At 32.8% G+C, this 26282-nt stretch overlaps 4 protein-coding genes across 6 annotated transcripts; 2 read left to right on the forward strand and 2 right to left on the reverse strand.

Annotated features, from left to right (window-relative positions):
• The first annotated feature begins 211 nt into the window (after nt 1-211).
• Nucleotides 212-1501, forward strand: LOC120359767 (putative nuclease HARBI1). The gene is made up of 2 exons (XM_039458753.1): nt 212-276; nt 1213-1501. Exons 1-2 carry the CDS (start codon nt 212-214, stop codon nt 1499-1501), a joined length of 354 nt encoding a protein of 117 aa, XP_039314687.1.
• An 8774-nt stretch (nt 1502-10275) lies between these two features.
• Nucleotides 10276-11277, forward strand: LOC105203174. The gene is made up of 3 exons (XM_011171944.3): nt 10276-10636; nt 10787-10914; nt 11017-11277. Exons 1-3 carry the CDS (start codon nt 10276-10278, stop codon nt 11275-11277), a joined length of 750 nt encoding a protein of 249 aa, XP_011170246.2.
• Nucleotides 11278-14036: 2759 nt separating this feature from the next.
• On the reverse strand, nt 14037-23279 carry LOC105193783. 2 transcript variants are annotated; one of them, XR_005576577.1, is made up of 7 exons: nt 23047-23279; nt 22616-22938; nt 19300-19443; nt 19134-19213; nt 17533-17739; nt 16331-16483; nt 14037-15211 (listed from the first exon to the last, which is right to left on the reverse strand). XR_005576577.1 is itself a non-coding variant. In XM_039458938.1 (6 exons), exons 4-6 carry the CDS (start codon nt 17672-17674, stop codon nt 15174-15176), a joined length of 333 nt encoding a protein of 110 aa, XP_039314872.1. In that variant the 5' UTR covers nt 17675-17739; nt 19134-19443; nt 22616-22938; nt 23047-23279; the 3' UTR covers nt 14037-15173. The 2 variants fall into 2 exon arrangements, 1 of the variants encoding a protein (XP_039314872.1); XM_039458938.1 differs by having other exon boundaries at nt 19134-19443.
• Nucleotides 23280-23500: 221 nt separating this feature from the next.
• Nucleotides 23501-25841, reverse strand: LOC105193782. 2 transcript variants are annotated; one of them, XM_011158362.3, is made up of 4 exons: nt 25129-25841; nt 24155-24411; nt 23990-24052; nt 23501-23693 (listed from the first exon to the last, which is right to left on the reverse strand). In XM_011158362.3, the coding sequence occupies exons 1-4, from the start codon at nt 25203-25205 to the stop codon at nt 23638-23640; spliced, it is 453 nt and encodes a 150-aa protein (XP_011156664.1). In that variant the 5' UTR covers nt 25206-25841; the 3' UTR covers nt 23501-23637. The 2 variants fall into 2 exon arrangements, with proteins under 2 accessions (XP_011156664.1, XP_039314615.1); XM_039458681.1 differs by having other exon boundaries at nt 25110-25841.
• Nucleotides 25842-26282: the final 441 nt, after the last annotated feature.

Here is a 26282-nt window from a genome sequence, read left to right on the forward strand (position 1 = left end):
TCATCTGACAGTGAAACTGAAATTTTATTGACGCTTTGTTCAAAGAAAAGAAAGAAGGCAAGACGTATCCAAAATTATATTGAACAAACTGTTCATCATTTGACTAACAAACAATTTCAGTCAAACTTCAGAATGACATGTGAAACTTTTGAAAATTTATTCGTTACTATCGGTTTAAAGATAAAAAATACTACTGGAAATTGGTAGGCTAATGGTTCCAGCTGAGAAACAATTATTAGCAACAATATGGTTATTAGCTACGCCAGATTCTTACAGGTATGCTAACATCTTTTTTTGTACATATGTACCCAGAAAACACAGCATTCAAAAAGAATTCAGGTTTATGTCACCAATACTGAGTTTATTTTGAAATGCAAAAAGATTTCTTTTCCTAACTTTTTCTTTTTTTTTTCAGAAAGAGAATTCTTATTACATTTCAAAATAAGTTTATTTTCACTCAGTATTGGTGACATAAACCTGAATTCTTTTATTAATCTTTTTAAATTCTCTGTGCTATCTGGGAAGTATAATTTTGCTCTTTTAAGTACTTAATTAATAAAAATATTTATAAATAAGTATTGGTCATTACAATGAATATTATCGCATGAATATTATCCCAGTAGTCAACTTCGGACATTTTAAAAACTGTAAATTAATAAATATATGTATATATATATATATATATATATATGTATATATATTATTAATTTTGAAATAAGATCGATATATGAAAATGAATTTATTAAAAAGTACTGGCAAATGTAATTAGAAAGATCAAGATTTGCACGTCAAAAAAGTACGAGTTTAGGTTCGTACTCAGGCTAGGCTAGTATTTTTCGCAATAAATTTGTGTACAGTTTTTTTAGATGCTCTTAGCATTATTGACAACCAATCTAATTAGAGTATTATTTATTTTGTATTAGTTAATTATTGCATCCAATATCTTGTATTGACGTGCATGTAAAACTAATAAACATAAATATATAAATTTGAAATAAGACCAATAAACATAATTAAAAAGAATAACAATATAATTAAAAGAAATATGTGCCATTTTTAATTAAAGTGACTCTTGATGCTTGATATTTATAATTTGCTAATACTTTCTAATATATTTATTTTCATATATCAATTTTATTTCAAACTGATTATTGTTTACATTTATTAATTTATAATTTAATTAAAAATTGATGTTCTTTTATGTCATAACAGATCAATCGGAGAAAGATTTGTTATAAGCAAATCTACACTATTTGCCTGCTTTGTTCGAGTTATAACAGCTTTACAAGACATAGCACCTCAAGTGATTCATTGGCCAATAGAAGGGGAACTTCCATTGATAAAAGAAAAATTTAAAGCTATAGCTGGAATTGATGATGTCATAGGTGCTCTTGATGGAACATATGTACCTATTAAAGCACCGACAAAGGATGCTCAAACATACAGAAATCGCAAAATGCAATACGCTATAACACTGCAAGCAATATGCGATGCAAATTAAAAATTCATAGATTGTTATGCGGGCTATCCTAGTTCTGTCCACGATGCTAGAATTTTTAGAAATTCTAATATTTATAATTCGATTCGTCAAATCGAAAAGTATTTTCCACAAGATGAATTTATTTTAGCTAATAAAGCGTATCCTAATTTGAAGTAGTGTATTACTCCATATATAAATCGAAGAAATTTAACAAGACAGCAAGAGCATTTTAATACATTAGTTTCGCGAACAAGACAAACAATTGAAAGAGCATTTGCTCTTTTATTTGGCCGATTTAGACGTTTAAAATATTTGGACATGAACAGAGTCGATTTAATACCCAGAACGATACTTGCGTGCTGTGTTTTACATAATATATGCCTAGACTTTGGTGATGACTTAATACGCGAATACGTACAAGAAGGTATGGAAGCAATAGTGAATAATCAACAGGAACAGATCGTAAACGAAAATGAAAATGAAAAACGACTTGGAAATGAGCGTCGAGATGCTCTGTGCACAGAATTAAATGGTAATCGCGATAGACTATAATAATCTTATTTTAAGTTATTAAAATAATATTCTTGTGTTTTATTAATTTTGTTTTTATTATTGAAAATTTTAATTTTAGTACCTTTTATTGTCTGAAAAGAATTTGCAATGGAATATTCGGAAATATTGTATGGTTAAAAGTATGGTTAAAATATATTTTAAAATATTTTAGTTTGATAATTAAATTTACCTATAGTAATGAATAATTGATTTAATCTTAAATTTTTAAAGTAAACGCATTAACCATATTATACGTACATTTTGCAGATTTAAAAAATTAAAAACTATGACAGCCTTTCATCACAATCCAAGAAAAATGACATTAAAGATCTCGAAACATTTGCATCACTTAATCTCATTTTTCTTGGATACCCTAATAATCTTATAATCTACAATATATTAATGCTATTTAACTAATTATATTATTATGTTATATTTAAAAAATATATATATATCTTTCTTTTCGTATATAATATAGCAAACCGGACGGAACAAAATTAAACAATCTCACAGCTTACAGTTTATCAAGCAACTTTTCCATTGTGCGTTCATAAGAACTAATGCTTTGACGAAGAAGTTCTTGTTTTTCTTCGTGCCTAGACTTCTTTGCTTCTTCTTTTTCTTTAAGCATCACTTTTAAATCATCGAAAGTTACTGTACTTCCTCTCTTACGCCTCTCTTTCTTTTCATTTTCTTTTATATTGATTGTGAGATCTTTCTGTGTGACTGAAATAACGATGTAATTTGTAATAAATAAAAATATATTCTTAATCAAACACATTTATAAAATAACATTAGTCATATACCTTCGGATATATTGTCATCTCTTGATGAGCTTGCTATTGCGACAGGAGTAACATTAGGTTTATTTCCAAAAAAATCGTCAAGTTCCTCAAAGTTATTACATTTTAATGGCGCTGCGCCAGTACTTTTGGGCCCCATGTTGTCTATTTTCTTAAAATACTTTTTCTTCATATATTTCATCTTTTCTTTGCATTGTAATACAGCAAAATTATAGCCCTCGTTTTTCATATTATAGGCTATTTTATTCCAAACATCGTCTTTTTTTATGCAATTAGAATTAAAGTCATTGTTATACTTTTTGTACAAGTGTAAGAGCATTGCTCTACTTTTATCAGTCCACATTTTCAGTCCTTTATCCAAAGTTTTTTCATTACTTTCTTTTAAGATTGTTAATGTATTCTCAGTTTCTTTTAGGTTAGAACAGTCAGACGAATTGTCAGTACCAACATTTTTTTTGGTAATATAATTTCGTAACCATACGGTTTCAGCAAAGTTTCAGCGATGTACTCAGTCAAAGAAATATAATCAATTTTGCCTGCTATAAAATATTAAGAAATTATTATTATTTTTAAATATTTTAACAATTAACTTAATTCGAATTTTTACATAACAATTATAACAAAATAAAAATTAAACATTAAATATTTAAAAATAACGTGTTTTCAAATACAATTCTTGCTTATTGAGAAGTTTATACGATAAAGGGCAAGAAGTTTATACGATAAACACACCGAACCTCTAAATACATTTTGCAACTTACTTTCTTCATCGCGTAATAAAACTTGTGACATGTCCGCGTTAAAAATTGGGGTTCCATCTCTGCCTTCTATAACTTTGTAGTGGAATTGTGACATAGTCAATTTTTTCGAAAATAATTGTTACCGTTGCGTGTCAGTCAGCACAGTCAATCAGTGTCGTCAGTCGTCAGTGTCGTCAGTCGTTAGTGTCGTTAGTCGTCAGTGTCGTCAGTCGTCAGTGAATCTCTCAAATTCGATACTTATGCGTGAAAGGTGTGTTTCTGCGCACGACAGGTAAACTTTACCTCAGTCGTAAGCAGGGTACGTTAAGGAGTACCCAGAGTAATTTTTCCCTAGCTTTCTGAACACTTATGGGTAAAGGTAAATTTTCCCCTACTGTTACCTTTCGACTTTCTGAAGGAGTTCCGAGGAACTTTTATCCTATGGGTAACGTTTACGAACGCAGCCTAGGTGGCAGGAGGAGGAAAGAAGGGAGAAAATTAGGGGCTCTAGATTTAACATATGGTATGGTAGGGTGAAAGGTAAGGGGTTGCCAGAGTACCTAAAGAAGGGATGGCAGGAGCAAAGACGGCAGAAAGTAGCGAAGCATAGGCTGGGAGACGGGATGATGGGGAATAGATATTGGGAAGGGAATGAGGAAAGGAAGTGTAGAATATGTGGAGGGGGAATGGAAACGTGGGAGCATGTATGGGAGGAATGCACGAATTGGGGGGTTAAAAAGGGATGGCAGGAGATAGTGAATGAAGTCTTGGGAGAGGACGGGGAGGAAAATATTTTGATGAAGAGATTAGAGGAGATGAGAAAGAGAGAGAGAGAGAGAGAGAGAGAGAGAGAGAGAGAGAGAGAGAGAGAGAGTGAGAGAGGAGGGTTAGAGAGGATGAATGAGAGTGTGGAAGGAAGAGAGGAAAATGCGGCGGAAACGAAGGTCCAGAGAATGAGTGTGGAGGTATGGATGGATGAGTGATCTTTCCCCCTTTCTCTCTCTCTTTCTCTCATGCGTTGTAAAGGATGCGAGAAATAAAATGTTAAAACTTTGTAAGCGGAGCGGAGGTCCGCAGTGTACTCCGCAAGGAATAAAGTACCTTTTATTAATAATAATTAATCTTAAGATTGTATTACCAATTGTATTACCAGATTGTATTACCAATAGAATTTAAAATAAATGTTTATAATAAATTTACATGAGGAGTAAATGCAAAATTATTTAACTAAAAGTATTGTAACAAGTTTCCGGTTTATTTAAAACATTCATTAATTATTTTTTAAGATTGCGTTTTTATTAGACTCAAGTGTATGCGTACAAAAGATTTATCATGTACATAATTAAAAAACAGTTTTATAAATGCTTTATTTTGATTAATTTTAAATATTAAGGCCATTGTCTTGGGATAGTTTGTTCAGCGCAAATTTTAATATTATCATTAACATTTTCCTATCAGAATTTTGATTTTACTACAATTTCTGGAGTCATGCTGCCGCCAAAATAATAAAAAGATGTAACAAACCGCCTTTTCCGCTCCTTCCTCGGACCGTCCACCGTCCCAGGCTGTCCGGCCGAACAACCGCCGAACAGCGAGAAACCGGCGCACAGCGCCAATAAGACTTTTAAACCGGCGTAGCGCGCAAACACGCATCCGCGCGCACGCGCTCGACGCAACCAAAGTGGCGGTCGCTGGCCGATCTCGAGCGGCAGGGATTCCCCCTCCGTTACCGCACCGTCCTCGATACTCGACTATATAAGCGCCGCCGCTTCTACAGTCGAGGCTTCTTTTCCGTCCGCCTTCCGTCCGTGAAAGAAGTGTTCCCGAGCGCTAGCCAGGAGTTAAGAGAGCTTAGCTTCCGCCAAGAGATCTTGGCAACTAGCCGTCCGCATCCTAGACCGACCGACTTACGGGCTCAAGTTAATCTTGGACTCCACCAGAAGATCCTGATAGTCGGCACATCTCCGATCCGTTTTCCTACCCGGCATCGACTCACGACTCGAGGTGTCGAGTTCCGCGCCTCCACCAAGTGATCTTGGCATGAGTCGATTGCCACCGCCGCATCAACATCGCGGTATTAACCGCAGCGCGACCGTTCCGAATCGCGTACAGCTATACCGCGCGCGCGACGTCTTTGGCCGTGGCCGCGGCCTTCGGTAAGGCCGCGACACCGGCACGTAAACAGGGATTTCGAATTCCGAAAAACTCGGCTCGGAATCCCTCGCCTGTACATAAACATCGCAACTTGTAGATACCGCGTTTCATTATTTCCGTTCTCGTCCGTCCGCGTTTATATTCCCGCGCGTCCGTCCGCGCGTTATAATTCCGTTGTCCGTCCGCGCGTAGATATAAGTTTCCGTTACGTCCCACAGTGGTCACTTTTGTCAATCTGAGTGAGCGAAATTATTTTATTTGATAAAACGTGTAATTAATGCTTGGAAAATTTTATTAAAGGACAGAAAATTAATTTTAATGAATACACATTATAAATTTTTAAGAATATATTGCTGAAAAATAGCTAAAATATAAAATAAAACCAAATTTTACAAAGCATTAGTCATATATTTGCTTTTGATGATGCAAATAAAGAAACGTATCATACAGATTAACAAATGCAAAAAATAAATAAATGAAGGAATTTTTTAATGCAATTTGAATGTAATAAAATAATAACGTAATTCTATGAGGTACATTGAGAGATAAATCAAAAAGAAGAAAAAAAGCATGTTTTACTCATTGTTATCGCTACTATCACAAGATTCACTTTCATTACTACTATTTAATGAATTTCTATCGACACATTTGATCATTTTCATAGCTTCTAATGGCAAAGTGTTACTTTTCTTAGGTTGTGATATTCGAAAGTTGCTAATTACTGGGTCAGATGATATAAGCAACATATGCATCATGTCTTCGAGTGTCTGCTGCCGAGAGAACTTCCGCGAAAAGAATTCTCTGTATTGCTTCGCGTCTTTATGCCGTGATTCTTGTACTTCTTCGGACATTTGTCCAATTGGTAGAACTGATTTATTAATCAGATCTGCGCCATGAAGTAGTACTTTATGTAAACTCTGTGGCATGTAATACCAAGGATACAAGCTGATGTAGATCTTTGCAGTATCTATACAATAAGATTTAAATAGCGTGCTGTCTACTTCAAAACCACAGGAAATAGTAATTAATACGACACTCATTCGTCTTATAAATTCTTCATTTATTCCTGTGATTTTAGAAGCCAATTCGGGATTTCTGAAAAAAAGTCTCGCCGTATTACCGTCGTTTGTCGTTCCAAAATCTGGCTTAGGCATATCAACTAGAAGACCCATGTGTCGACGAAATTTTTCTTGTATCTCCTTCTTTCTTGTTTCCATCTTTTCTTTATCTTCTTTTCTGATTTGCCATTTACGTATTTCTAATCTGTAGGCGATGTGTAAAATGCATTCAAACGTTTTTATCCATGCATGAAGACTTGAAATGCCATATTCTAAATTATCTTCCGTAATCGATCTTTCTAACATGGCATCTATGTCATTCATTTGCTTTGGAGAAGCCTTACAAAGATGACAATTTTGACCGGGTGTATCGGCTAACCAGCTACAAATCTTACCATCAATCATTGTCAAAGAAAATGAGGAATAACATGGTATTGAATTCTCATGAAATTTTGTAATAACTGGAGAAAGTTCATCTATTTGTTTTTTAATGTTTTTAATTTCAACTTTGACAAAATCCTTTGTTTCTTTGTGAAAAATTATTTTTACTGGTCGACAGTATTTTGTCGATGAGCTAGATTCATTCTGCCAAACAACAAATTCCTGTTTGTCTTCACAAACTTCTGCTATAATTCGTAATGGCACTATAGAAATTAAAAACAGAAATGAGTCATTATTTTCTTCGTACTGAAAAACTTGCTTATAGCAACTTTGCCCGGCTGCACCATCACAACCCCATTTCAAATAAACATTTGAAATAAATGTTTATTTTTTCAATAGTACTACCGCTATCAATAATATCTTTAAGTTTGTCACTTTGAACGAAAAGTAGTCTTTGGACTGTATGTTCCACTAATGATTGGAGCTTGATCTCGGATGAAATTTCATAATTGTTATATCATTTGGGTAACATTGTTTTTTTGCGAGCAATAGTGCATTATAATTTGGATAAATATTTGCATTATGAGATGTACTGATTTGTTTTATAGCAATGTATTGTTTTTTTGTCATTTTTGTATTTATGTACAAAGCGAGAGCCTTTTCAGGTGTAATTTTTGTTGGTAATTGCTGTACATTGGAACACTTTTTTTTTATTTTTGTCGCTCTCTTAAGAGAACTAGATACTTGTTTAATTAAATCAGCTGTATCTCTTTTTCCACTTCGCCTAAGACTCATTCTTGACGCGAAAATCAGTTCATCTTGAGTGAACGTCTGTAAGAGTGGACGAACTTTCCTCCGTTTGACCGAGTCACTACAGCTAGCGAATGATTTTTCTGGTCTCCCAGATCGTGATGGAGTTTCTTTAGATAGAAGTTCCTCAAAAATAATTTTTCCGTCGAGCCATTTCTTATTTATTGAGACAAATAAATTATTACTACGATGGCATTTTTTCCATTTTAACATTAATTGGCTGCAAAAAAAATTCCTAATCTTCTTCTCAATTATACATTTTGAATTCTTGTACTCTAAAAATCACTTTTCTGCATCAAAAATTCAAAACTGCGTCAGTTTTTTTATTAATATTTGATTCATTTCGCCAAACGCAAAATAATGTTTCTCGTCGGACTCCGCATATCAGACAAAATGAATACAAAATCTAAAGTTGCGAATAGTTGCAGCTAAATTTAATTTTAAACTATTATTAAGAAGTAATTTAATAACTTCATTTAACTCATTTGATCAATCCATATCAATCCCGAGTTTTCTACTCTATCAAATTTAGTAAAATATATTAAAAAATAGCAATTTTTGAAGCAAATTTTTAAAACCATAAACCTTGACCTATATTCAAAAAATTCTTACTATTTTTACATTATAAGTTGCTTACTTACTTATATTTGTAGGATCCATAGTAGGAACAGATAAAATGCATCTATTCAGCATGAATTCGCTTATCGAAATGAGGGCGACCGCGAGCCGCGATGAGCGGGCGCGCGCCAAGACTTGCAGAAACATGTTCGTGACAATACTATCGAGTATTTCCCATTCGATTTAAAAATTATTTATTTTTAGATTTCATACTTCCAAGCATTCAAGCTCATTTTTACGCAACAAAAGAGTTTGAAATGCCCAATCGGATTTTTGACTTTTGTTCGCTCAGATTAGCAAAAATGACCACTGTGCGTCCGTACGAGCGTCACCGTCATTTGTCTGTCCGCGCGTCGTGTCCAGAGCGCTACCTTCTTTGTATCATTTAAATGCAAAATAAATTATATTTTGTTTACCACCAACTGCGCGTCTAGTTCTCTTGGCGACCTCCTCCGCATCCTCGTCCGCACAAAATCACGCCGCCCCGTGCGCGGAAAAATCAGGTCGTTACAAAGAAATAAAATTTTGTATGATGTCGAAAGTGAGTTTACTATTCGAGTAAGTGAGTATGTCGTTTTTGTGTTTGTCGAGTGTCGGGGTCAGGAAATGGAAAGGATTGAAGGCATTATCCTTACCTTGTAAAAGTATTGTGCTTTGTAAAGCTCTCGATTTTAAATGATTACATCGCGGCTGCAGACAGGTCACTCTTAGACTTGCTTAATGTTAGCTTATATGTTTACGAAATTATAATCGCAAATTATTACGAATTGTATGAATATTTGATAAAATTATAGTAGTCATCCGAATATAATGGGAAATAAGAAAGATAAAACATTTAATGGTTAAAGATTATGAAAATATTATATAAAATTATATATATGTTTTCAGTGCTTATTCGTTATTATGATGTCTTAGTTAGTTCAGTTTTAACGCTGCGAAAAGTGCGTTTGCACCTTTAATGTCTCGGTTAGGTTGATTTAAATTTTTTAATGAGGTTTAGTCTCGTTGTCATAAAAGTTTATTCAATTTTCATTTTAATTTTACCGAATATGTCTCTACAGTGTTTAAATCAATATTGCATCAAAAATTTAAAAAAATTATAAGAAATAGGGAAAAATGACGGAACGTTACAAACGGTTGCAACATTGCCTGCCCCCCTTGAAGTCTTCACTAAGTATTCGTCATATGCTAAGTTACAGCGTGTTATCGTCTTATGCCATAGATTTATAGCCAATCTCAAGAATGGAAGACAGGGTGAGCCGCTATCAATTGAAGAGCTGCGCAAGGCAAAAGTCTATATCCTATGAAATATTTAACGAGAAGCTTTCGCTCCAGAAATTAAAGAGCTGAAAGCCCAGCGGTCGGTCAGCAAAACCAGTCGATTAGCCAAATTGGATCTATTTATGGATGAACAAGAATTGATTCGAGTAGGAGGACGCCTGCGACATGCGGATTTAACTTCAGATCAGAAACATCAGATAATTTTGCCGGCTAGACATCATATAGTCACGGTAATCTTTTGAGAAGAGCATACAAAACGCCTTCACTGTGGACCAGAGCAGCTGTTGAGTCTTATTCGTCAGAGATATTGGCCTCTAAATGGTAGGAGAGAAGCGAAACGAGTAACTCGCAGTTGTGTTTGATGTTTTAAATGTAAACCCCGTACACCTGAATTGAAAATGGCAAATCTTTCAAAGAGTAGAGTTACAGAAACTTTAAGACCCTTCTCTATTTCTGGTATCGATTACGCGGGTCCGCTTCAGATGAGAGAGGGCAGGAGACGAGGCAGGTTTCTCATTGTTAAACTGTACTTAGCGGTTTTCGTGTGTTTCAGTACAAGAGCTGTACACTTCAAGTTGGTAACGGCATTAACTACAGAGGCCTTTTTAGCAGCCTTAAGAAGATTTATGGCAAGACGCGGTCTTTGTTCACAGATATATTCCGATAACGCTACAAATTTTGTAGGAGCAGCGCGGGAATTGAGAGAGGTCTACGAATTCCTGACAAAAAATGTAGACGAAATCAGTAACGAGTTAGCAAGTAGGAAGATAGAATAAAAATTCATTGCCCCAAGCTCACCCCACTTTGGCGGATTGTGGGAGAGAGACGTAAAGGCGATGAAAAGACGTTTAAACACGGTATCGCAAGGGCTTATTCTCACTTATGAAGAATACAATATTCTATTAATAGAAATCGAGGCAGTGCTAAATTCAAAGCCCCTCACCCTCTTATCCTCTGATCCTAGCGACATGCTAGCCCTAACTCCTACTCATTTTCTGATTGGGAGCTCACTATTAGAACCTGTTCAGCATAATTTCGTAGATGTTTCAGATAATAAGCTTTCGCGATAGCAGCACATACAAAAGATTCGCCAGCACTTTTGGAAACGCTGGCATGTGGAGTATTTACAAATGTTGCAGGCAAGAAGCAAATGGTTTACCGGACAGGAAAACATTGAGCCGGGTACAATGGTATTGGTAAAAGACAATAATCTACCGCCCTTAAAGTGGATTTTGGGCAGAGTCACAGAGACTTTTCCAGGCGATGACGGGATCGTGCAAGTCGCCACAATCAAGACCAGTAGCGGATTACTCAGAGATCTATCAAGAAGCTGTGCCCACTGTCTATTAATGACGATTACCCATTTAATTAGAATAATTCTGGTGACACTTTATTATTGAATTTGTTCTTTTTCATATTTCTCTTTGTTATTCAATTCATATTTCTTAAGCGTGTTACCAGAACCACTATGTAAAACTGATACTTTAAGTTTTGTCAATCCAATTGAAAGAGAGGTCTTTCAAGGGGGGGCGGCATGTCGGGCATTCCCGAATTTGTGTTACGCTCCTGCGTGCGCATCCTTGCGGCGCACCGAAAGAAGAAGTAGGCCCACAGGCCAGAACGTTTCGTGTGCAGGATCATGGCGGATGACCGCATGGCGTATTAGCCAGTATAGTATCGCAATAAATAGTCAGTACAGATCATCAAGTTCGGTTTAATGTGATCTTTCCACGAGTACGTTTCCCATCCGTAATAAACTGGTTTTTCATATATTGATGTTTCTTGTTATAGAAATAAAAATTTCTACAATCGACCATTATCTCTTTTAGTAAAAAATCAAAAATATGTGTAATGAAAATGAACAAAAGAAAAGAAACAAAATAACGTAAGGAGGAAGAATTGTGAGAATATAAAATAAGTAAAAAATAGAAAAGAGAAAGGAATTAAAGGAGAGAAAGGTAAAGTCTTTTAATAAAAAACGAAAAAAATTGTAAATAAGAATGTAACTGAACACGAGCTTATAAGTTTTTATAATAATGGATGCATATCATGGTGTTTTGACACTTCGCGTTTTAAGAAATAGGATTTCATTATTCGAACATTATCTTTTTTAGTAACGATTTTTAAAAAATGTGTTAAATAATGTAAAGAAAATGGAGGAAGAATTGTATGAGTGGAAAGTAGGTAAAAAATAGAATGGAGAAAGGAATTAAAAAAGTCGGATAATGTAATGGTCATTAAACAACGAATGAAGGAAGTTAAGAATGCAATTAAACGCGAGTTTGAAGATTTTTATAATATCTCGTGAATAACATATCATATTTTGAGGTTTTATGTTATAGAAATGTTAATTTCTTTAATCGAACATTATCTCTTTTAGTAAAGATTTTTAAATATGTGCAACGAATGTAGAAAAGAGAAATAATGTACGAAGAAAGAAGGAAGAATTGAGAGAGTGTAAAATAGGAAAAAAGAACAGAAATTAGAAAGTATTTAAGGAAGGCTAAGAATGTAAACGTTTTTAAATAAAGGACAAAAGAAATTAGAAATACAATTAAACACAAGATGAAGATTAGACAATAAAATGTAGGAAATGCGAGTCAAACGCGGTAATTTCTACAATCGACCATTGTGCGTCAATAAAATGTACAATATATTTAAGATTTAGTACATCGAAATGTATACATTAATAGATCGGACGCGTTTCGACTTTCCTTGAAGTTATTCCAACGATAATTATAAAATAACAAAATCATTTATACTGATAACTTTGTAACATGGTGGTCGCGTTGAACGAAAAAGAACGTCTCATATTCAGCATGAGTTGTATCCGACTCGAGAGCGAGAAATTGACACGCCGTGTAGTCGCTTATATGTGTTCAAAATTCTAAGCGAATTTTCAAATAATGATCCATCAATGTTGACCACCAGGATGGATATATGAGCGATCATGCGGTAATCTGTGGTGGACAGTGAACATGAATCCTCAGGAAATTATAAAATAAAAATTCAGACAACTCACCAGCACTGTCAATTCGAGCCATTTTGTAAGTTGACGTCACATCATAATAAATTAACACAGATTTTAAAAAAATAAATAAATATAAAGAAAGACGTCATTAAGTCGGAATTAATAAAACACAATAGATATACTCGTATAAGTTTCTAGTTGATGCCATGCATCGTTCCAGAGAAAATGTGCACCAAAGTTTCAATTCCGTGTCTCAACTTTTTGGGGCTCATTTTCTTTGGAACGGCAAATCGCATCAAATAGAGACTTACATATTTGGAATCAATGTGAAAATTCCATTCAAACACCGAGTTCACTTTCAAGGGTGAAAATAAAAGGCCAAATTACCTATAGAAACTTGGCATGCTAACGAAAATGGGCCCCAAAAAATTGAGATTTCGTGAGATGGCGCCTCTATTACAGTGGCGTTTTTGAATACGTATTCAGAAACCCAATTTGGCAAAACAAATAGCACAACAATCGACAATCGATATCTCTGCGGGCGATTACATTGAAAACAATCGATTTTCTGACCACTTTTGGCGCACGCATTTTCTTTAGAACGGGGCATAGCATCAACAAGAGACTTATACAGGGTGATTCAGAATAAACAGTTGTTCTTCAAGAGACGTATTCCTGGTCGAATTCTAAGACGATCTTTCCTTTGGCAAGAATTTGACAGAGGCTTAGATTTCGAAATATAAGCCGATTAAGTTAGCGTATCATGGGTCGAGTACAGAAGATAAGCACGGACGGTGCTCACCGTTATGCGCGGGTGTTTCGTGAGGCGCCTGCTGCGCTCAGCTGATACAACAGACAAAAATCTCTCTCTCTCTCTCTCTCTCTCTCTCATTTGAAACAAAAGAAAAAAAATTTTTAAAAGCTTTTTACTTTCTAAATTATTTTTAACGTTTTTTTTTATTTATTTACTTCTACTTCGAAGTACATAACATAAAATTACTTTAATTCTTTTGTTTTCTTTTTTAGAATAATGTAATATAACATATATGTAGTATAACATATATGTAGTAAAACGCGCGCGCGCGCGCGCGCACACACACACACACACACACGCACACACACACATCTACTTTGTTCAAAAATCATATTTTCACAACAAAAAATTTTTAAGGACTTTAATTACGACGTTTTAAAGCTAAAGTCATACTTTCAAAAAGAAATTATGTCATTACCATTTCTATTAAAAAATATACTTATATAACAAAGCTAATATGAGGTGTTTTTGATTAACTCATGTTGTCTAAAATTGAAAATTTATTTGTTTCATAATATATTTTGGATTCTACGCAAAAGTCCACTTTTTCACACTATAGTATTTTAACTTTAGACAGAATAACATACGCAAACAGATCTGTTTGAACGTGTTTTGTTCAGTTTTTTACATAAGGTTATTAACAAAAAAGTTTCACTTACACACTATATATATGGGTCCTATTAATCCTAGCAAAACTTTGCTGCCGTGCTGTTCGAATTGTTTTGTTCATGTATATAAATATAAAGATGAATAATTAATGAGAACATATTGCAATATTTTGAATCTGATTCATCATGTAGATGCAATAGAAAGTTGATATTATGTCTTGGAAATATCCTAGTTTTTCATCATAATACTTGCAAAATACATCGCGTAACAGTACCTATGACGTAAATCGCATTAATGTCATTAATTAACGCAATAATCGCATTAATTAACGTCATTTAATTTAGTTTTCACTGGAAGTCGAGAGTTTTGGTGTCTTCCTTTCTCCCAGATTTTTCTTCCATGCATACAAATTAAATATATTGAATCTCGCAAAATAAATTGTTAACCTTGCCTTATCCGTTTTTTTCTTCGCGATCTTACAATTACTTCGACGATTTCCACCTGCTAAACCGAACTTGCTTTTTTTATACTCAAATCCCGCTTCAGCGCGGCAGACATTCGTATGATATTTGATCTAGTTGATCAAAAAAGTTGATCAACCATATCAATCGAAAGAGATTCCAACCTTTTTTTCTGTCCTGGTCCGAACCTCCTCATTCTGTCTTCACACAGCAAGCATCCGAAACTTTATACGGGGTCTCTTAGACCTACTTATATGTTTAAGGGTTGGATACCGCCGGCGCGTTATCTAAGGTGTACTGCGTGGAGTGGCACGGTCGGATATCTATCTTTTCGAGATATATAGATATCTTTTAGCATATTCGTGATCAAAATGAGTTCTTGTGTGCACGTGCGTGCGTGCGTGGGTGCGTGCGTGCGTGCGTGCGTACGTGTGTGTGTATTCAATTTTGTAACTCGTCCACCTCATCCTCCAAAGATGCTGAAACATAAACGATGAAAAAATTATTTACATATTTAGCCTTATCAGTGCGTAATAATACTTAATATTGCATAATATGCTAGATACATTCTTAGAATATTAAATGTAATATTCTAATTATTATAATCTGTATATTTTTTTCTTATATAAAATATTAATCTTTATATTACATGAGCTACGTCGTTTGGCGTTTATTTCCTCGTCTATTTTCTTATCTGTAATTTTAATAAAGAAGAAGAGGGTATTATGATTATACTGTCGACAATGGTTACCCTTCTTATTGTCTCCGTTATTAGGTAATGTATTCTAACAATTGCTTCTGGAATTATTCATTTAGTAGCCCGTTGTTTTAAGGCATTTTTACTTGTGAGCACTTCTTTTTCAAGGTAAACTTTTAACTTTTAGTTACACATACATCGTTATTATTATTAAACTTAAGTGTATCATCACACGAAGATACATACATACATTTGAGTGTTTTTTCGTCATTTAACTCTTTATTCGGCTGTACACTTTTCAAGTTATATAAAGTTAAAGCAATAACATGGAATTGTGTTAATATGGTTTTTTAAGCAAAATTTTTAAATCGAAATATCAGTTTAATGTTAAACAGGGATAAAATAATATTTCTAATGGTACTTCTAAAGTTTCTAAACGCAGAAAAATTCTTAATCAGGAAAATTCTAAATAATGGAAAATTAAAAATATATAATTTTGTAACAAGGTATTGTGTTTTTTTAAACTAAACTAATTTTTTAAAATTATTTTTTTTAGTTCTATTTACTTGTGTATTTTATTTTTACTTATTAATTTATTTTTGATTTATTATTATTACTTCTATTTATTTTTATTTATATTGTATTTTACTTTTTACTTTTAATCTTTTTTTCTTATTTTTGATTATTTTTTCTAAATTTTTTCTTATGGCTTAGAAATTTTATTGTGTTTTATTCTTTTACTAATTGATTTTAAACAAAAATTGTTTTTTAAAGTGGAAAGTTAATATGTACGAGATAAACGTAGTAAACTCAGTTACAACTAAAAGTTATACATATATTATATACTTTTCTGTGAGAAATTCACTACTGCTTTAGATGATGATTTCTTGTTCTTAACTACCTTGGCGGAATTTTCTTTCCCTTTTTTTTGCCTTTAACAGTCTGTTCATGTCAGATATTTTGGAGGCTATGTATGACGTTGCTTGCACTAATTCAAGATCCGCTGCTTCTTCTGGATAGTGCAAATTCCTCATTAAATAATGATGATACATATCTGTAAGAGGCATACCTATATGTACATGTTACTTTGCATTCCTTTTATTGTAGGTTTACATTATAGTTTTAAAGGCTTGGAAAAAATTCCTTTTTTTATTTTTCCGTGGATTTTTTTGGTTCTTAGTGGTAGAAAAATTCATTGGAAAAATTCAAAAAGTGTTATACTATGGTGGTACCTCATCAACCTGTTTTATGATATGATTTCTTAACTCTAGCTTGCCACTTATATTCGGGTCCGTAGTTTGCCATACTTCTATTCATGAGACAGCACAATTTTTTATCTTGTCATTTTCATTCTAATTAATATTTTAAAACTTGTATTGCAAACATTAAAAGATACATAGTCCAAACATCATGCTCATAAGGTAATAACAAGTTGAGGGGATAATTTGAAATAATTAAATTTGTAACAATATACAGGAAGAAGTAAATTATAAAACAAGATTACACTTCAGGATTTTACCGGATCAGGATATGACAAACTAGAGTTAAAAATCTGTGTGAAAAATAACTAGAAAACAGTCCATATAAAGTTAAACTAATGTTAGTTTCTGTCTTTAAGTCTGTTCTTAATGTTTTTTTTTTATTTATGATAATATGAATACGAAGAAAACAAAGCAAATTACAAAAATAAATAAAAACAGAATTAATATATTTTTTAAATAAAATAAATGTATGTGCTTTTTGATAATTACTAATATTCTAAAAATTTTTTTCAAATAATTAATATAAATATTAACTTAAATTAGTCTTTAAACTGGTTGCTAGGATTACATTTGTTTTCACAAAAGTTTGTTTAATAATTATAATAAATTATGATAATTATTAAACCTCAAGTGATGTACATTATTCCAAATATAAACATAAAAATTAGCTTAATATTAATTCCAGTACTTATAAAAGGTGTCTTACTTTAATAATATTGTAAAATTAGGCAACATGTCATTTACATAGCAAAAACAGCAATTTTTCGTAAAAAAGTAATTTTTCAGAAAAAAAACCGGAATTTTAAGCTATTACTTATACTAGTATAAATTATTAGTATACCTTTAATTGCCATGAGTTTGGTTGAGTCTAGCGAAGTCTTCGGCGTCGCATTTTGTTTCGCGTTACATTTTGCGCCTGTGACACTGCTTCCTTTGAATGTGTTGTATCCAAAAACAGCAAATGCCAAGTTTTTGGCAAACATTTTTGGCGATCTTGAGCTGCATATAACACTGTTGTATAATAATACCGAAAGCCACTGGTCTCTTCCTAAAGTAAGTAAAAAAAATGTATCTACAATATAAGAAAGGTATGTTTATAAAAATCATTTACACACTTAAATAGAAGCATCAGAGTGACCGACGGTGACATAATATGAATTGGTACGTATCTCCACACATATTCACGAGAATATCTTAATTTGTCATGACAAAGTCCATGTGTGGTAATTATTATAATAAATTAGGTTTTTATGGATATCTATGAAGATTCACAACAGGGAACGAGAACATTCCTAACTAGTTATGCGTGTTATGGTTGAAGAAAACTTTACTTTTCATATTCCAAGAAGAATTTGTTTCTTCAACAATGACTACATTTATACATTACCATTAATGGGATTTAATAGAAGAGAAGAGGGTATACTGGCTACTGTCGACAATATGGCTACCCTTATTATCTCCGTTATTAGGTGACGCATTCTAATAATTGCTTATGGAGTTATTCGTTTAGTAGCCCGCCGTTTTTTAGTAATGCTAATATACCAATACACAATAATTGACAATTATAGGGCATTTTTACTTTTGAGCATTTCTAAACTTTTTCAAGGTACACTTTTAACCTTTAATTACACATACTCCCTCATTATTCTTAAACTTGTGTGTATTTTACACGAATACACATACACTCGAGTATTTTTTTGTTATTTAACTTTTTATTTGGCTGCACACATTTTGAGTTATACAAAGTTAAAACAATAATATGGAATTTTGTTAATTTGGTTTTTTAAGCAAAATTTTTATATTGAAATATTTCTTCAATAAATCGATTATCATTCTAGAGAGCGGTGTTTAGAAACATTAGAGACATCATTTTATGCCTGTTTAATGTTAAACAAAGATAAAATAATATTTCTAATAAAATTTCTAATAGTATTTCTAAAGTTTTTAAATGTATAAAAATTCTAAATAAGGAAAATTGACGTAAACAATAAAAAATTAAAAATATCTAATTTTATAACAAGTTTCTTTTGTTTCTTTTAAATTAAACTAATTTTTTAAAATTATTTTCATGGATAGCCATATTACAATCACTTTTTATCTTCCACCGATAACGCAGTGCATTAGATTTTTATAAATTACGTTCTAAATAATAAATATTTCATTACTTTGAATGTAGAATCTATTAAACAACACTTTGACGAATGTAATCGTTCAAGTTTCAATAGAAAATATTAATTATAAAAAGTTATTCAATAAAATGAAAATAGGTGCCATATTACCCTCTTTTTCTCTAACATCCGTAAGTTTTATAATTTGTTTGTTAAAAGTAAATTTTTCCTTGCCGTGACACGCCATACAGTGGCAGTTAACCAGAAACGTGATATGTTCTTTTTTTTTTGTCTTACGTCACAATGATCCCTGTATAACTTGTTATGAACTAACCATTTGATCGGATTTCTTGACAGTCCCAACAGGTATTTTTTTCTTCTTATTATTACTTTCGCTCTCATGATTTTCAATTTCTGAAAGCATTTCATTAATTTCGGTCATTAAAACTAGAATATAGCAAAGTAATACTGCACAGTTCTTATGCGTAAAAGTTCTTAACTTGTTAAGAATCTCCTTTTGCAAGTCTCTATTTAATTCTTTTAGCGTATGTATTTCATTCTCTTGATTTTTAATAATTTTTCTTTTTTTCTCACACTTTGTACGCTTTGTTAGAGCGATCCACGACTGTTGATTCATTTCTTTTCTAAAACAACAAATATAATAGGACGTTTGCAAGTAAATTTTGCATTATTATAATTAACGCTTTACTTTGTACAGTTTGTATTAAGGAAAATAGGAACTCATGGAACCAAATAAAATTCGAAAGTTCAATATTCATTGAAGTAACGTTTTTCAAGCCGAGAATAATTATTTTATACGTGTATTTCTTTCTACGTATATCAAGATGCGCGCTCGCGTCTCGCGCCAAATTCAAACGCAAATTAAAGGTAAAGATTTACGCTTTCAAATACTGTAAACTGCATTTGTGTATGAACACAGCCATTATCATCGTCATTGATTTCAGGAATTCTCCCTTTCACATTTTCAATACAGATTGTGTTTCGAAATTCACTGTAAATATTGAAAGTCTATAATTTATGTTACGTATACTGTAGCTTTTTACTACTGGCAGTGAATTTCGGAACGCAGCCACAGAGTGGCACTGGCATACTATAATCACTAAAGTCACTAGATTAATAAAGTACCGCAATTCATAAGACTCAATGTATAAGGATTTGGAGCCAAAATGGCGTCGGAAAGTGTAAAGAGTGCACACTTTCATAATGTATGTATCTACACATTAAGTGCAATTATTTACCGTGAGACACCGTGAGATGCGCTAGATCTGTTGTGTTATTGTTGTACTTTGAGAAATTAAACGTTTAAAAACATGCCTAATTTTGAATAAATTAAAACCTTTAGACTGTATTGAAGTGTTTTTAAATAATTGTCGTACAGACTTTGTGCCATCATGCCACAATATTGTTGTTAAACTTATCAAAACATTTATTATAGGATGCATCCATTTTACCTTAAAAAATATATATTAACACATATAGAATACGCATATATAATATTAACGCATATTGAACACATACAGTAGTAAAAGCGTTGCAATAAAGTCATATGTGAATAAGAATCATTGTAAATAAAATTAATTTATATAGTTTATGATTTTCTTTCTTATTTAAATACATTTATACACATATGCACGTTTTAAATGTGCCGCATGTTGGAGCCAAAATGGCGGAATGATTGCGGTACTTTATAAATCTAGTGACTTTAATAATCACTCATAGAAGGTCTGTTCAGGACTTCGGGAGGGGGCGAGCCGTAGGCCTATTCCTTTGTACTCCCCCCCCCCCCCAACCCTCCCCGTGTGCGCGTGTACGTGTGCGTGCGTGCGTGCGTGCGTGCGTGCGTGCGCGCGCGTGTGTGTGTGCGTGCGTGCATGTGTGTGTGCGTATGTGTGCATGCTAACATCAGCAAACGTGACATATAAAACAAACAAAGTAAAACACTTTTTTGTTGAGAAAAGTAAAAATACGGGTGAGTCTCAGACCCGATCGGACACCACCAATCACGTAATCTAATTTAACCCAACCAACGGAAATACTCTAGGTATCGGTCACTATGATTGGTGGTACAACACATATGATTAACATAGTAATATACAACATCAATGAGATGGAGACCATGGCTTTTGTATTCTATTACTTCTTTTGAAATAGGGTACCGTACACTACCATGTAAATATTGCCCTTGAGTGTAACATCAACTACAACCGTAATACCCTTTGAATTGTAACCGATTTTGCATTACGGAACGTGCGACAGAATCTACACACGAGGTCATGGCAAAAACTTAAATTTGAATTTTATTGATGTATCGTGCAACGTAATTAATATTCCGTTTGTTTTCAATATTTTTATTTGCTCTACAAATTGTTGAAAAAAAACGTTCATGAAATCGTTACTCGGTTACTTCTTTTTCGCAAACAAGCTTGCTTAGTAATATGTTTGTGAATCGCAGTTTCGGTAGCAACTCGTTTATTACTATCATTAAAGGCCACATACTTTTTTCCGAGCTGTGAAATATTGGTGCATTATCTGTGTTAAAATGTAACGTCGTGACAAGGCTATCACAACTACTTTCAGTATATTTTTTTCTGAGAACTTCTTTGTATAATTCTTCATCGTATATATCGTATATTAGATTAATCTTATGATTAAAATTATTTTTAATTTTTATAACATTATTTATAAGCTGCATTTGTACTTCTTTGTTATTTTGTAGTAATCGTTATAATTAATATACAAGATCGATTGACACGAAATAATTTGAAGATTTTAATGATAAATTATACTGTTTTGCACATTTTTCGCAAATTTTTGAACAATTTTGGAATTTTTTTCTAGTAATTGGTAACATTAATAAGTTGCTACAAGTCCCAATAAAAATAATACTTTATTACATTGTGTGAAGTATTATACAACGGAACAAGAGTGTTATTACAACTCCATTGTTTGAACCGAGGACCTGCTAACACTTTTACTAATTTTATTAAACCGTCCCTGGCAGCGTTGCTAATGGAATATCTAATACAATACGACATTATTATTAATAAAACGTCAGCTACCCATAAATTTGATGCTTCAAACATGATTTGTTGTACATGAGACATTTTGAAAAATTGTTCAAAATTACTGTCAAAATTAAAACAGTCTTCGTCAAAATATAACTCTGATGGACTATTGTTAGAAATGTTAGAATTATTTTCGTTTTTTTCTGCGTAATCTATATCTTGATTAATATGTTCTGCGTAATTTATGTCTTGATTATAATGTTTTTCATACGTTTCTATGTCGATATCTTGATTAAAATGAGATTGTTTTGAATTGCCAGAAAATCCAGCGAGTATGGTCTCATTTGTAAGTTGTACTTCTACCGAACATATGTAACGTATTAATAAAATCTATACATATATGTAATGCTTTCAATTTACATAATAAGTAACGAATAAAATGAATGTAATATGATTCGATATACGAGTATATTTTTATTATTTTTGAAATCTCTTTATGTTTTACTATCCTTCTTTACTGTATTACTATTAAAATTGTACAGCATATTTATTTTATACCTTTTGCATTATTTGCACATAACTTGGTTCACCTCTAACGCGTAACAGAAGAAACCTTTTTTTTTTATGTAGAACTCAAAAACAACTTGTTAATTTTTTTCTGTGGTCTTTTATCAGAATTGTCGAGAATTTCGATTTAAACCAAATTAGTCTAAGGTAATAATTAAAGATTTTCTGCGCAATACAAATAATATTGACGAAAAGTTTATAGTAAGTAATAAGCAATACATACGAAGGAAATTCCAAATGTTTGGATGTATTCCACCAAGTTTCCGGAACATCACAAAATGGAAGCTTTTCGCTAAATTGTTTGTCGTATGAATGTACCATAAACAGAAACTTTATCTTTTAACGGAAGTCAGGTTCGTCGTAGATAAACTGTAAAATGTAATACAGCAGGGTACTCTGATGATATTACATCGGCTTCTTCCTGTATGATTTCTAAGCTTTGCCTAAAAACATGTTAGCCGAAGCCAACGGTAAGGCCATGGCAAGGCCAAGGATCTTTCTTGGAGCTGGTATCAAACCTAACGACTTCCACCGTCGGAGTACGACCTACATAAAGTAAAATATTAAATATAAATTGACAAGCGATTGGAAAAAGCTTCCAAGTTTACTAAATATTTCATTTTGTCTCACATTTTGTAGAATTTTTATATGTACCTGATTGTAGTGGAACTAACAGCCAGTCAAACGTGAATTCGGGAAAATCTCCCTTGCAACGTTCATTGCCGCGCGTTCGTAGTCGCTCATGACCGACTCCGCTCTTTCCTGCCGCAAATTTACTTTAGAACACTATAGAAATGTCTATAGTTCTGAATGTGTTTTTTGAAACAGGTATTGCATATACGGAATAGAGTTCTCCTTATACAACTTTTATAATTTTTAATAAGGTAATACGTATGTTCATTACCTTATTAAAAATTATAAAAGTCATGTAAGGAGAACCCCATTCCGTATATGCAATGCCTGTTTCAAAAAACACATTCAGAACTATAGATATTTTTTCTATAGAAAAATATACGGAATGGGGTTCTCCTTGCATGACTTTTATAATTTTTAATAAGGTAATGAACATACGTATTATATTACCTTATTAAAAATTATAAAAGTTGTATAAGGAAAACCCCATTCCGTATATGCAATACCTGTTTCAAAAAACACATTCAGAACTATAGACATTTCTATAGTGTTTCAAAGTAAATTTGCGGCAGGGTTTCTAGTGAACGCAGTTCCTTCAATTTTTTCCAAATTTCAGTGTTCACACTCATCGTGCGTTTTTTGCACATAACAAAGGCGACAGCTATACCCTAAAATAAATTGATAATCATATTAAATCTCAGACAAAAATTACTTTATTGAGAATTCATCTTTCTGATATTTAAGGACACTAAACCTGATTACACTAACGTTATCTTGGTTTTCTAAAACGAGACTTAAATATATGTCAGTTTTTATTTATTTAAAAGAAAAAAGAACAGATACATATTCAGATCTCGCTTAAAGTCAAAATAACGTTGGTGCAATTGGGCCTTAGTGTCCTTACATATCAGAGAGATAAATTCTTAAGAGCTGTTAAATTTGTACGTAATCCTTCACAACTTACCGTATCCATATATCGCATATGAATTGTGTATAGTTGTGCGAAGAGTGATACTCTGGGAACTACCTGCACATAAAAATGTTAATTTCTTAAAAATATTGCATTTTTTCTTTATTACTTTTTTTCTACTTATGTTGAATAACATATCAAATTTCAAATATTGCTCACCGAAAACGTCCCATCCATGTATATCTCCTTGCTTTCCGCTAAAACATTTAACAGAGCGTCTTGTGAAAATAACGGCTCTGTATCCTTCAATTGACACTACCGTTCCTTTATAAATGTGACGTGTCAGTTCATAATTCAGTAACGTCAATTGAAATTCGGCAACGATTTGCGGTATTTCTGGCCTTTTCTTTAATTGCTCTCTATTGAGAAAGCTTCTTATAGAGGCATACGATATTTTCGTAGCCGCTGTAGAATATCTATAAAAATAAAAGCAAGGTAAAATTAAATTACATACACATGTGCCGATTATATTACAACCCAGTCAGAAATGATAATGGAATCGACATCGAATCGATCAAATTGATATCGTTTTGATGTCAATTTGATATCGATTCGACATTGATTCTGTGGCAATCAATTGCCACAATCTCCGTACGAAAGAAAAAGAAAAGAAAAAAAAGAAACAAAAAAGAAAAATTTCATGAACCGGGCATATGGTCTCCGGATGTTAGTCATAAACCTTCTAACATTCGGTAATCATAAATGTTGCATATTGCCATTGTTAGAGCACATTTTAACCCGCTCAACATACATGGTTAAGAGATGAAATGGTTTGCCCGGACAAGACATGTTACCAGATCTTTCTTGACTACGGACACGAACGCGTCTCCGCCGCGCACTCAATTTTGATATCGATAAGTTTCTCCCTTGTTATATTTGATAAGTTAAAGTAAAGACTATATTTATACACACTTCAACTGACTATTTCATCCACCTCCGTGCATCTCTACACATCCCTACTCCAAAATTCCATTATTATTTCTGACTGGAAAGATGTTAAAATTATTTCTAATATTAACTGACTTAAGATTGAAATAACTACTTTCATACATAACTACTCTTTACTTATTATAAAAAGAAAAAATTGTAAAAATTGTAAATAACTTTATTTAACTGCATTTCAATTAGCCTACTTTCGGCATACTGAGTCAAAAATTTCCTTTGGCTTTATTAATGTCTCCCGACACATTTGCAGCATCTCTTGTTTCATTTGGAGCTGCTTCAATATAGTATCATCCGATGGATGATTATGTGGTTAGCTCAGCTTGTACGTGCCATCTGATTTTTGTTTAAAAATTGCATAGCACTCCAAACTTCTTTGGGACGAGAATCGAAAGATTCCTATGCACTGTTTATCTACATGATAAACGTATCTACATGATTATCGTATATATATATATATATGTATATATGCGGTCATGCCGCTACGTTTTCCCGAGAACTGCTCCATAATTATTGCTCCACTCACAGTTAAACTTTTGTATTGATATCTGTGATGCACAAGGAATTCACGAGACACATACAACAGTCTACTCCAACACGCTGTTTGCAAGAAACAGCGAAACGCGTTACGGAGCAGCGCTAAGGAGCAGCACGCTGCAAAAGACTATCGCTTAGTAATAATGAGCTTCCTCTGGGATGCGTTCGAAAACTTTTATAAAGTTAATTCCACTTTTATGAAACCTTTTCAAAAAGATAAGCATAGTTCCATTTGCCTAAAGAGTTCTAAAGTTCTCAATTGATTATAGAAGGAGAACTCTACCGGGGGGTTGTCAGAACTCAGGGCAGAATTCCGAATTTCCAAAAGAAAATTTTATTCTATACACTGAGAAAAAAAGTTGTTATGAATAAACAAAGATCATAAAAATACAAAAATATTACAAAATAATACAAAAATATTTGAATTGCAGGAATTTTATCAAGTTGAAAAATTTAGTTTAGTCTATTTAACAACGTTTACAATTTTGCAATAATTTCTCGAGTCATATGTTTATTAAATGTCTGTATATTAATTACTTTAAACTTATATATTTTACATTATTATAGATATTCGTTGAAGGAATTTTTTGTGACACTCAGCAATGCAGCACGTTTACCCGAGGAAAACGATGGTTTGTCTAAAAATATATATTATATCGTACCTCAAACATACATAATAATATAGTTTAATAATGAAGCAATAAACGCGCACGCACACACCGAGTATGAGATAAAGAAACAAAGAAAATAAATTTGTTTTTTGCAGATTCACAAACTACAGACGATCAAGAAGTGGCAGACGGAAATG

Source organism: Solenopsis invicta, chromosome 16, assembly GCF_016802725.1.
Source record: "Solenopsis invicta isolate M01_SB chromosome 16, UNIL_Sinv_3.0, whole genome shotgun sequence".
Classification (NCBI taxonomy): Eukaryota; Metazoa; Arthropoda; class Insecta; order Hymenoptera; family Formicidae; genus Solenopsis; species Solenopsis invicta.